We start from the raw sequence: 11,659 nt of genomic DNA on the forward strand, positions 1-11,659 counted from the left end.
TGACTGGGCATTTCATGCACAGCTAACATGGGCATCAGTCTGGCAGCTGGCATTCCATGTGGTGGTCGTGGTGTAATGCCTTCTGGGGCTTAGGGAGGCCCTGGTAGGGATGCAGCCCCGGGAAAGGAGTGTTAAGTGAACTGGGTCAGAGTACCTGCTCAAGCAGGAATGCACAAAGAAATCCAGGTGCTACACAGGACTTGGCTTTACCCGAGTCTTTATGCATGTCCAGGGGCTGCCATTGGGGGGCATGGGGAGGTGAGGTGTCAAGACCTATTTCATAACTGAACAGGAACCAGGACCCCAAATGGCAAGGGGACTGGTGGGACATCCCTCAAACCCAACCCCACCCCTGATGTGCAGCCTAAAGGTCCCGAGTGTCCTCTAGCCACCATCTGGGCCCCCCCCCCCCAAGGGCCAGGACAAGTAATCCATCTCAGTCCATGATGGCGGGGGCGACATCTTCCACATCTCGGGGGACTGCGCTCTGAAGTTCACGCCTGATCTCGGGAGACACCTGGGGATGGGGCTGTAGTCGGAGCAGTTCCAGGAGGGCTTTCTTCTGGTCGGCAGACAGGTCCGCCTTGTAGCGCTGGGCCAGGGCCAGGAGGCACTGGTGCCACAGCACGGGCAGCTGGCGCTTCTCGGCCCGGAAGCTCAGAAAGTGGAAGACCATGGCATCGAGCACCCGGTAGGGCAGGGCATATTTCTTTTCCAGCAGCGTCCGCAGGAAGATGCTGTTGGCACCACTGTATACCATCTCGGAGAGTCTCAGCATGGCGGCACTGCAGGAAAGGGAGGCGGCCTGCACTTGGTGGTGGGGCAACGTTGGAAGATCCCTCGTGCCCCCTCTGCAGGCCCTTACCCTGGCACTGAGGGGGCCTTCTGCTCACCAACCCAATCTTACACTTTGACAAGCACCGTTGCTACACAGGCCCATCTCAAAGCCTTCCCTCTGGCTCACCCTTGTCCCTCTGTATGCAGTATTACCTGCCCAAACTCTCCACTCAACTTTCTGTGCCCATTCACTCATTCGGCTAATCACTGGGGGCCCACTGGGATGACCATACCCCCAACTCACTGGGTCAGACAAGCTGAAGTGCAGGGCCAGCCCCTCTCTGGGGGTTCCCTGACCAGTCCCTGACTCCCCCCAGTACTACCTGGCGTGCAGCACCGGGATGGAGCACTTGGTCATGATGCTGCCCACGATGATGGCTTCCCGGAGTGTGCAGGTGCCGGACTCGCACAGTGGGAGCAGGATCCCTGGGAAAGAGTCAGAGAGAAAGGTCACTGTGAGCGCCGGAAGGAGGTCACAGTAGGACAGTCCCAGGACAGACACTGGAGGCTGGCCCCGAGATAGCCATATCCCTGTGAGGCCCTCTCCCTGCATGTCCCCGGCCTGGGCTCCCACCTTTAAACCAGGCGCCTGGCTTGAACAGGGCCTTCTTGAGGGCCAGGTAGAGGTGGAAGTTGAGCCGCTTGTATTCGGCGATGTCATCACGGATCCGGGGCAGCAGCACGAGGTTGAAGAAGCGCTGGGCCATGCGCTCCTTGAGGTTAGAGGTGAAAATCCTTGGGTGCGGGAGGAGGAAAGAGTTTCTGTGTCATCTGGGGCCTCCCCGTCCGTGTCACTGTGGACCCGGACCCATTCTTCCTGTGTAGGGTGTGTGCAGGAGTGGTGGACCGATTAGAGGGGACTGCAAGGGCAAAGCGATGCCGTGACGCGCTCCCCTAGAGTGACAGCTTGCTCAGCTGCCTGCCTGCCTTCCTCCTCACACCGAGGGTCCCCGGTGCCCTGCCACAGGCTGCTGTGGCCAAGCCGACCCTCCAGGGAAGTAGCCGAGCAGTTAGAAGCCTTTGACCTAGACTCCCATTACAGGGGCTTCCACCAGAGCCCTGGCCCGAAATAGGACACAGGAAAAGCTGGGGGAGGGATGATGGGAAGAACACGTGTGAGCTCTGGGGGTGGGCAAGGGGAGCGGGAAGCTGGCCTTCTGGCACCCATGCTGCCATCTCCATACCGGGTGGCTTGGTACATGGAAGCGGCCGTCCAGGAGGAGGGATCGGTGATGTACAGGATCTGCTCCCAGTTGGAGAGCACCGGGATGACCTTGAACGCCTTGGGCAGTCTCCCACTGCGATACTTGGATAGCACCTAGGGGTCCGGGAGAGCAGGAGATTTTCCTCATTGCAAACAGGGAAAGGGAAACTAGACCGTTTATGAAAGTCACCCAAACTTGCCAAGTCCCTAAGTGGCGGAGCAGGCCTGGGAAACCGTGCATGCTCTCTAAATCTGTTTTCTGTCCCCCAGAGCCTGGGGTGGGAGCCCACAGCCCCTGCCGGGGTTTCCCAGCCCTGGCCCTTACCTCCCGGACTCCTTTGTAGACCTCCAGGACCCTAGGGTCCAGCTGGGGCATAGGGAAGCCTGACACTTCAGACATGACCGTCTCAACCTCCGTCTGCTTCTCTGTCAGCTTCTCCATGATGACGTCTGCTAGAGTGCGTCTGGGAGGTGGGAAAGGAAGAGGGGGGGTGCGGTGGTCAGTTCAGGAGGCTCTAGACGCCCCCAGTCCCTTGTGAGCTTGGGTGAACCTGAAGTCCAGCAAGGCATGCAGCGCCAGCCCGCCCACCCACCCCAGAATCACAAAGGTGGGGAGAGTCATTCCACCCAGGACAAAGGTGGCCCTCACGTGGAGGTTTACCATAAACACTCTGAAACCAAACTGCCCGAGTTCAAATCCTGGCTCTTCCAGTCTGTGCGGGCCTGGGGCCTGACCTCAGGCACTTGACTTTCCCTCTCCATCCCTCAGTTTCCTCAGCTGGAAAGCAGGGTAACCAACCACCGACCCCGACCAAATGTGCCAGCGTCCACAGGTGGCAAATCCGCTTGGCTACTCCCTGAAGGGGTGATGGCTCAGACTACCCACAGGAGCCTTGGAATAAAGGCCTGGCTATTATTAGATTCCTTATACTGAGACAGGAACTGAGATTTAAGAGGCTAATAAAGCACCCAAGATTAGAGGTGGCAAGGACTCAAACCCTGGTCCTTTAGGTTCTAGAGTTCAGATACTTCACAGGACACCATAATGTGCTCCCAAACTAAACGGCCTTTGCTGAGTTCATGGGATCGGGTGTGTGTGTGTGCATGTGTCTACTTTAGGAGTCTGTTTCTAGTCGGACAGGTAGGCGAACCCAGCCACTGCTCTTTGGGAGGAAGACCAGGCTATCTGCTCCCATAAAGGTTTACAGCCTTGAGCGGATGGTGTAAAAGATGAAAATAAAAGATCTAAGTTATCAAGGGTTTACGAGGGTGGGAGGGAGGGGAAAAGAGAAACTGGTAGCAAAGGCTCAAGTAGAAAGACAATGTTTTGGAAATGAGGGCAACATATGTATAAATGTGCTCCATACGGTGGATGTAGGGACTATTATAAGCTGTTAAGAGCCCCCAAGAAAATGGTAAAAAAAAAAAAAAAGATTCAGTCTTCAGGAACCCTACATGGGGCTGATGACGTTTGTTTGTTCCCCTCTTATATTTGAGGTGGCAAATGCTCCCCCCTGCTTGTAAACACCATCTCTGAGGTGGGAGTGGAGACACTGGGAGAACCCCAGAGGCCGTCTGTCAGGGTGAGGCCCTGAGTCTGAGCTCGGGGAGACCTTGTTAAGGGCTGGGCGCCGTCCTGCACTCAAAGCTGCCACCGCCTGCAGCACTTGGTACATCACTCCACTCCACTCCACTCCTTAACCCCAAACAGTCCAAAGGGCCAAGGACACACTCCTGTTTAGTTGGCATCAGAGTCCCATCAACTAGTGAGGGACACGTCCCTAGACTGTCCCCACCCAGGGCTGTCACAGGCTTCGGCGGGAGCCACTGAATCACTTGCAACTTTAGAGTTGTGGCTACCACCTCTAACGGACTTGTGTGAGGTGCAGAATGTACGCAGACAAACCCGCACCAGGTCAACAGCTTCGGCAAGTACAATTCCATCCTCTGATGGTTAGTTAGCTGTGCCCCCTTCTCACCCTCCTTTCTGGAGCTCTTCCTCCCTCGTGAGCATCAACTCGCTGCCCCCTGAGGTTGCTAGCTAGTTGCCATTGTCTGTTTCGTCCCATAAAGATAGTTCTCAAAAGCGCAGAGCGCCGAAAGCGGGCATTCTTGACTGGTTAAGCGACGCATTCCACTCTTTCGTTTGAAGAACACCTTGGGGGTACTTCTGGTTCAAGGTCTCGAGGAAGTGGCACGGGGGCCACTTCTGGCTTCTCCTGGCTTCCCAAGGGAGGAGACTCCAGCTCCACGGCTGCCGAAGGACGAGGACCACAAAACGGAAAGAAGACCCGCTTCCACCGCCATCCTCCTTTATCTGCTGCGGCATCAACCACCCCTCCCACAGCCTGCTACTTCTTGGCTGGGTTCAGTCACCTATTGCCATGGCCACACACAATGCTCACGATTACGGGGTTTAGAGAAACCTTGGTGGTGCTAACCCAGAAGACGGCAGTTCAAAGCCAGCAGCAGCTCGGAGGGAAAGAGAGGAGATGATCCATTCCCATGAAGGTGCACAGCCCCGGCAGCCCCATAGAGGATGGCTGCGTGTCGGGATGGACGGCGAGGCTGTGGGTTACTAGAGGAAGTCATGAAGTCACCGGCGGTCAGGCAGCGCCCCCTCTTGCAGACACTCTGCTGGTGGTTCCTCTAGCTTGATGGATGTAAGAATCTTTTCTCCCAGCTTCACAGGCGGCTCTCACATACCCCATGGAAAGGCAAACGGACCAATCCCCTGGACTAGCGCTGCACGACTGATCTGCGTGATCCCACCCCAACATGCAAGTGGGCGGTACAAAGACTGAACAGGCGAGCCAGAGCCAGCATGTCAGGTTCACCACAGGTCCTGATGCTTCCCCCACCTCTGCTGCTCCAGGTGAACAGGAACCCATTCTCTTGTGCCTTGGACGGTTGCTTGCAAGCCTTTAAGATCCCTGGGCCACGAACAAGGAACCAGGAGGCAGAACTGCGGCACTGAGCACATGATTCGTATAATGACCTGGGAAAGCCCCTGAAACCATCTCACACCTCCAAGCCTAAGCACTAAATACAACCAGGTGCTTGGATGTACAGAGCAGCTGCTCCTTAAAAAAAAAAGTCATTGCTGTAAATAAACCTGCCACACAATTGCTGCTAATTTCAACCATTGACAGTTGTATCACTGACTGTCAGTGACTACAGGAGATTGTGAAGCCCTACCACCAAAAGCCGTCCCTTTGGTGGTGATCTTTCTTCACTATCTCCAGTGGATCTGCTGGGTGGATTTGAATCACCAACCTTCCTGTTAGCAGTCGCCTACCTAGCCCTTGCATTTAGCCTAAAAACCCAAACCAAACCCATTGCCTTTGAGTCAATTCTGACTCATTGTGACTTCACAGGACAAAGGAGACCCCCTAGAGGGATTCTTTCCAAGGCCGTCAATCTTTGTGGAAGCAGATGCATGGGTTTCTCCTGCTGAGTGGCTGGTGGGCTTGAACTACTCATCTTTTAGCTAGTGGCCAAGTGTTTGCCCACGGCAGGAGCAGAGCTACCTCAGTCACTATGGACGTTAGGTGCCTGTTAACGGGCTCTGACTCACAGCGACTCTGTAGGTCACGTAACAGAATGAACCACCTCCCAGTCTCACACCATCCTCACAATTGTTGTTCGGTGTGAGGCCAGGCTGCAGCCACTGTGTCATCGCTCTGAGGGTGTCCCGCTTTTGTGCTGACTGTGTTACCATGTGATGCTGCCTTCTCCGGGAAACTGCTCCCTCCTGGTAATGTGTTTAAAGCACACGAGACAAAGTCCCGTCATCCTTCCCTCTAAGGAGCACCCTGGCTGTGCTCCTTCCCACACAGACCTGTTTGTTCTTCTGGCACTCCGTGGCGCTTTCACTGGGATTCAGAAGCACCAATTCATCGGCAGTCTTCCTTATTCGTTACCTAGCTTTCACAAGGCAGGTAAGGCCATTTTGGGCCCCCCAGGAGACACGAGGAGCCCTGGTGGTGCAGTGAGTTAAGCACTAAGCAGCCAACCACAAGGCCCTAGCAGTTTAAGTCTACCATCTGCTCCATGGGAAAAGAGCAGTTCAAAACCACCAACTGTCCGTGGGAGAAAGATGAGGTTTTCTAGTCCCGTTAAAAAAGTAGTCTCTCTCTCTCTCTCTCACACACACACACACAAATTAGTCTTGGAAACCCACAGGGACAGTCTACCCTGCTCTATTAGGGTGACTGAGTGGAGCCGACACGATGGCACTGGGTGTTTTTAATGATCACCACTTGGGGGAGAGTTGTGATGCTGCCCTGGCAGCCTACATAATAAAGAACTGTTCAAACCCCTTGGCCCCCAAGGTTGGGAACTCCAGGATTAAAAGAAGCTCCAAGTGTGAAAGAGATTTTGCCCAGGTGATTGTGCTTACCTTAAGACAGCAGCTACCAACATCATACAGCAACAGCCATGGGCCTCCCCAGAGACACAAAAAGACACCCTCCCCACCCCCCAGCCCCGTTTGCCCAGGCAATCAGAACAGTTTGCCCAGGCAAACTCGTTTAATTCCAACGAGTATAAGGGAGGATGTATTCCAAGTCTAGCCATTCCTATTTTTAGTAGCGGTCCTCAGGATGGCCCAGCTTTGCCATGGTGTTCCTGAAAAACTCAGCAACGCTCCCAAAGCCAGGGAATCCAAGGTCTGCCAGAGCATTTGCTTCTGCGTGGGAACTTCCCACCAGAACTTGCCATCCCAAACGCCGGGCCATGCCAGCCCTACCTGGCAGGAGGGTTCTTATTCATGAACATCTCAATAGCACGTTCATCCTCAGCATCCACGACCACCTCTGCGTGGTGGCTCACCCCTGACATTGTGGCAGCCTTCTCCAGGGTGGGCCACTCCTCATCCGATTCATCCTGGGGCACTCCTGGACCTAGAAGAGGGGAGAGGGGGAGATGAGCGTGACAAGGGGTGAGGAGTTCAGAATCTTTTCACCTTGAACAAGTATTTGGTGCAAGTCACACCACAGGTGCCTGCAGCAGACAGAGAGGTGTGCAGTGAGACAGATGATGCACATACGATGGGGCTTCAAAAAATGTAATGAAAAGATCACAGATTTTTCCTTTTCTCCAGTTTTTAAAAGCCCCTCTCAAAGGACCTTCCTGTCCTCAGCTGGCACCTCAAAAGTTAGACCAACCAAGCTCTTCTACTTAGGCACTTGTATGACTGTTATGGGCGCCTACTATTGTACTTCCAACTATGCTCGGGGTTTGGATACAGAAAAGGAACAACGTGGTACTGGCTTTGGAAGCTAACAGCCTAGGGGAGAGACAGTGAAAACAATTAGACACGACATTCCACGATAGGGAAAACAGAGTTTCTCCCCTAACAATGAACAAAGCTTGGGTGTCAGGAAGGTCTTCCAGATTAGATGACCTTTCAGCTAAGCCACTCCATGTCACCACCTCTCAGACTGCTTTGCTGGCTCCTCTGTTGTCCTGTCTCTGATCACTGAAGTGGCATGGGGCTCGGTCTATGGGCTTCCTACCCTCCCTTTCCAAACCGGAGCCTCTCACCGTTTTCCCCTTCTGTTATCTAGAATCAGAACACTTCAAACTACCACGATCTCTCAGCAGTCGCCTCCTCCCTAGTACTCGGCAGCCCCACAGTCCACTCAGTGTGGGGAGAACAAAAATCCTCACAATTGGGCCAATCAAGAACATCATGAGTGGAGATAAGATTGGAGCCGTCAGGAAGCGGCGTCGAGACACCCCACCAAAACATGGCACGTATTAAGCGCCTACACCTAGGAGGGGCGTGGTGGGGCTTACCTCTCTAAATTCCCTCCAGGGCCCGGCCACCTTTCTAGGGGTGTACTACGGACCCCACCTTTTTAATTCCAACCTATTCCCGAGGCTGTCATCACAGGTCATCCATCCTCAACGAAGCACTCCCTGCCTCGCACCCCACCCCGTCGCCGCTCACCCAGTCGCGTGGTGCGCTCCTTCGCAGCAGAGGGCTTGCTTCTAGGCCCGTGCTCGGTCTCCAGCTCCTCCTGCTGCTGCCGCGCTTGTTGCAAAATACGTCGGGTCAGCTGGGGGTCCACATAGTCTTCCTCTTCTCGGGCCCCGCGGCCCCTCCGCTTTTCCCGGGTCCCTTCCCGGACTGCGTCCGCAGTCAGGATCTGCTCCGCCAGAGGCGCATGTTTTTCCCGATCTCTGGCCCCGCGGGCCGCCTTAACTTTGGGCATTTCGCTCAAAAGAAGTCACCGGGAAGGTTCACACGTGGGTACCGAGAAGAGAAGCCAAATGTGACTGCGAAGGGCAGATCCGGCTCCCAAGAGGCCACGCGGGGAGCACAGCGCCCCCCAGCGTCCGGAGGCCAGAAATAGTGGCGAGTCACCCCGCCCCCGAAGGGAGCCGCGGAGGCCGATGGCCGAAATACGCCTCTCGCCTGTAGCGCGAGCGTTTGGCCAGCGGTGGTGGTCCCGGCCATGCCCCCCTCGTCTCACAGGCCTCCGCGTCCAGCCGGCCGGACGTGCATTTCAGACACCGCCAGCCTGGGGGCGGGAGGTGCGCGCCTGACGTCACTGGAGGCGTCCCCGACGGCGGCTACCCAGGCCGCTCCGCGCCGTGTGGGCGTGTCGACTTGGCGCTCCGTTAGGACGTCACTTCCGGAACTCTTCCTTCCGCCGCAGCTTCCGTTGGTGGGATCTCTGCGGTTCCCGGCGGGCGCAGCGTCTCCAGCGTCCGCGGCCCCCTCGCGCCTGCCCCGGCACCATGGGAGTGACTTGGTAGGGCTGCGAGAGTCGCCCGGGGCTTGTGGGGCGCGCCTTGGGGTCGTGTAGGACCCTCGGCGCCTCGAGTAGACGCGGGAGGAGGCTTGCGATCGGGGTCCTCACTGCCCGGGGAGCTGAGCAAGATGTCCCCCGTCGTGTGGATGAAGAGGACACCGGGAGGGCTGCGCGTTTTCCGGGCCTGCCTCTTCGACGAGGAGCCCTTCCTTCTGGAAGGCGGCAGGGGAAAGGTTTTACCCCAGAAAGCCGTCCATGGTCGTGGACCTCCTCCCTGCTAGTGAGGTCGTAGCTCACCTGCCCAGGGTGGGACTTCAGCCTCCGAATTGGATCTCCGATCCGGCAGCATCAGCTGGCAAGGCTGGAGGGAGTCGGGGATGGGCAAGGAGACGATACTTTGGCTTTTTTAACGTCTCTGATTTAAAGCGGGGCGGCTGGGGGGCGGGGTAGACATTGGTAATGCGGTGATCAGGGCTTCTAGTTGCTTCACCTCTTCAGGACATGCTACTCTGTTGGATTTCTCTAGTCGTTTTTACCCCTAACATGTGGTAAACCTTACCTCTCCTTACAACCCAGGCTCACACTGTTAAAGGGTTGGTGAAAACGTGCTAACTCCAAACAGACTCTCGCCTTTGGTGTAGTCAGAACTGGAAGAATTGCAGAGAAAATCCCTTTCCCATGATACCACTCAGGGTATTGTGGTGTTATAGAATACCCAGTCAGCGGGACAACTTGAGTCTTTGGCCCACTTGCCATGTTGTGGGTATGCTGGTGTGCTACTAAGCTCCCTGCCCTGGTATGGAAGCCCTGAAACCTGCGCTCTGCAAGGGTCCTCAAACTTTTTAAACGGGGCCAACTATGAACAAATTCCTGTGCACACTGCACATATCTTATTTTGAAGTTAAAAAAAAAAAGGGCAAAAACACCAGGCGGGCAGCATAAATGTCCTTGGCGGCTGCATGTGGTCCGTGGGCTGTAGTTTGAGGACGCCTGGTAGAGGACCCCTCAGGGATGCAGGTGTGAGGGTAGGTGGTCCCCAAGGTAATTCCCGGGCCTGCGGGCTGTGAGTGAAGGGTTTCAGCAGGTGCGTGTGTCTCTGGATACTGATGTGTTCCATCCTCACCTTCCAGTGTGTCTCAGATGCCTGTGGCCGAGGGCAAGAGCATCCAGCAGACTGTGGAGCTCCTCACCCGGAAACTCGAGATGCTGGGGGCAGAGAAACAAGGAACTTTCTGTGTGGACTGTGAGACCTACCACACGGCTGCTGCCACCCTTGGCAGCCAAGGTCAGTGAGAAGGGTCCATAACGGGCTTGAAGCCTGACTCGAGAGTCTGATGGACATTGGTGTTCTTCAAAGTCTTTCTGCGCTTTTCCTAAGGATACTTGCGGCCCTTCATCTCTTGTTGCTGTTGGGTGCTGCCGGTTCTGATTCACAACGAACCCCCTCAGTGCCTGGTCCTGTGCCAGCCTCCTCGTCGTTATGTTGGGAGTGAGGACCCCGATCTGTGCCAGGTGTGCCAGCCTCATCGTTGTCATGCTGGAGCCTGTTGTAGCCACTCAATGATCTCCTCGAGGGTCTTTCTCGTTTTCACTGGTCCCGTGCTTTACCAAGTGTGATGTCCTTTTCCAGGGACTGGTCTCTCCTGGTAACATGCTCTCACTTCTGAGGAGCATGCTGGCTGTGCTTCTTTCCACACGGATTTGCTTGCTCTTTTGGTGTTCCACGGTACTTTCCGTTTTCTTCACCAAAGCCATGATTCAAATAAATCACTTCCTTCTTTGCTGGATTCGTTGTCTAACTTCCATATGTATATGAGGTGATTGAAAACACCGGGGCTTGGGGTCAGGTGCCCCTTAGATCTCTCAGGGACTTCCTTGCTCTTCAACACTTGCAAGGAGGGCTTGTGCAGCGGTCTGCCCTTGACTTCCTGACTGCTGCTTCTGTGCAGTGATCATGGTTCCAAGCCAAATGGAATCCTTTGATGTCAGCCTTTTCTCCTTTTATCATGTTTGTTGGTGCAGCTGTGACGCTTTTTCTTTTCTTTTAAGTTGCAAGCCACCCTGAAGGTTGCAGTGGACGGGGGCAATCCATCTCTTAGATTAGAGCTTGTTTGGCTGTCTTCCAGTTTGACCTTTTAGAAGCTGTGTTTCTCAAAGGATTGGTTGCTGACCCAGTGCATCAGAATCACTTGGTTACTTGTTAAAGAGGCTGTTCCTGGCTCCACCAGCTGATAGGTGCTGCAGGTCCATAGTTTACTCTTTAACAAACTTCCCAGTTATCTTTCTTCTTCTTCTTTTAATATCCCTTTTCTTTTTCTTTAAAAATTTTTTTCTTTTTTTCCCCCCAGTTGATCTTTCTGTGTACTATTTAAGAAAACTCACGCTTTAGTTCAGAAGTCTTTGTGTGTGATTTTAAAGTACTTTTTGTCTTAACCCCTAGCCAGTGGCTTCGACCATGTCTTTAAGACAGCTTTGACTTTGACCAACTTGTGCTTGAAAGGATTTGTCTGGATGAGATGGAAGTGTCTGTGGTAGAGAGGGAAAGAAGGGATCTTTGAGTATGAGTTAGAGACCTGGGTTCTCATGGTTTTGGCTCTTTTGTAACTTGCCATTTGACCGTAGTCTGTTGCGTAGCACCAAGATTCCGAGCAGGGTTTGTGGACACTGACTCTTGAGTCCTGGCCTTACCAGTCACTAAGTGTACATCTGTGACTGGTTCCTGTTGCCATTTGCCTGTTCCACCTTAGATCCATGCGCTGCACTTACAGACTGCGTTTCCCAGACTCCTTTTTAGTTACCTTTTGCTACTGGGAGATCTGGGGACAATTTCAGAATAGGACAGTGGTTCTCAACC

The 11,659-nt window shown here is 54.5% G+C and overlaps 2 protein-coding genes across 2 annotated transcripts in view; one reads left to right on the plus strand and one right to left on the minus strand.

Moving 5' to 3' along the window:
* Positions 1 to 200: 200 nt before the first annotated feature.
* On the minus strand, positions 201 to 8,584 carry BYSL (bystin like). The gene is made up of 7 exons (XM_004710854.2): positions 7,998 to 8,584; positions 6,792 to 6,945; positions 2,367 to 2,505; positions 2,022 to 2,155; positions 1,412 to 1,572; positions 1,161 to 1,263; positions 201 to 785 (listed from the first exon to the last, which is right to left on the minus strand). Exons 1-7 carry the CDS (start codon positions 8,260 to 8,262, stop codon positions 437 to 439), a joined length of 1,305 nt encoding a protein of 434 aa, XP_004710911.1. The 5' UTR covers positions 8,263 to 8,584; the 3' UTR covers positions 201 to 436.
* A 150-nt stretch (positions 8,585 to 8,734) lies between these two features.
* The window catches only part of MED20 (mediator complex subunit 20), an 18,305-nt gene continuing 15,380 nt past the window's right edge, over positions 8,735 to 11,659 (plus strand). Inside the window, exons 1-2 of the mRNA XM_004710762.2 lie at positions 8,735 to 8,805; positions 9,936 to 10,090. Coding sequence (XP_004710819.1) covers positions 8,792 to 8,805; positions 9,936 to 10,090 — 169 coding nt within the window. The 5' untranslated portion in view covers positions 8,735 to 8,791. The remainder of the gene's footprint in view (positions 8,806 to 9,935; positions 10,091 to 11,659) is intronic.

This window comes from Echinops telfairi, unplaced genomic scaffold, assembly GCF_000313985.2.
Source record: "Echinops telfairi isolate 266 unplaced genomic scaffold, ASM31398v2 ScPeMD7_3533;HRSCAF=4204_1, whole genome shotgun sequence".
Lineage (NCBI taxonomy): Eukaryota > Metazoa > Chordata > Mammalia > Afrosoricida > Tenrecidae > Echinops > Echinops telfairi.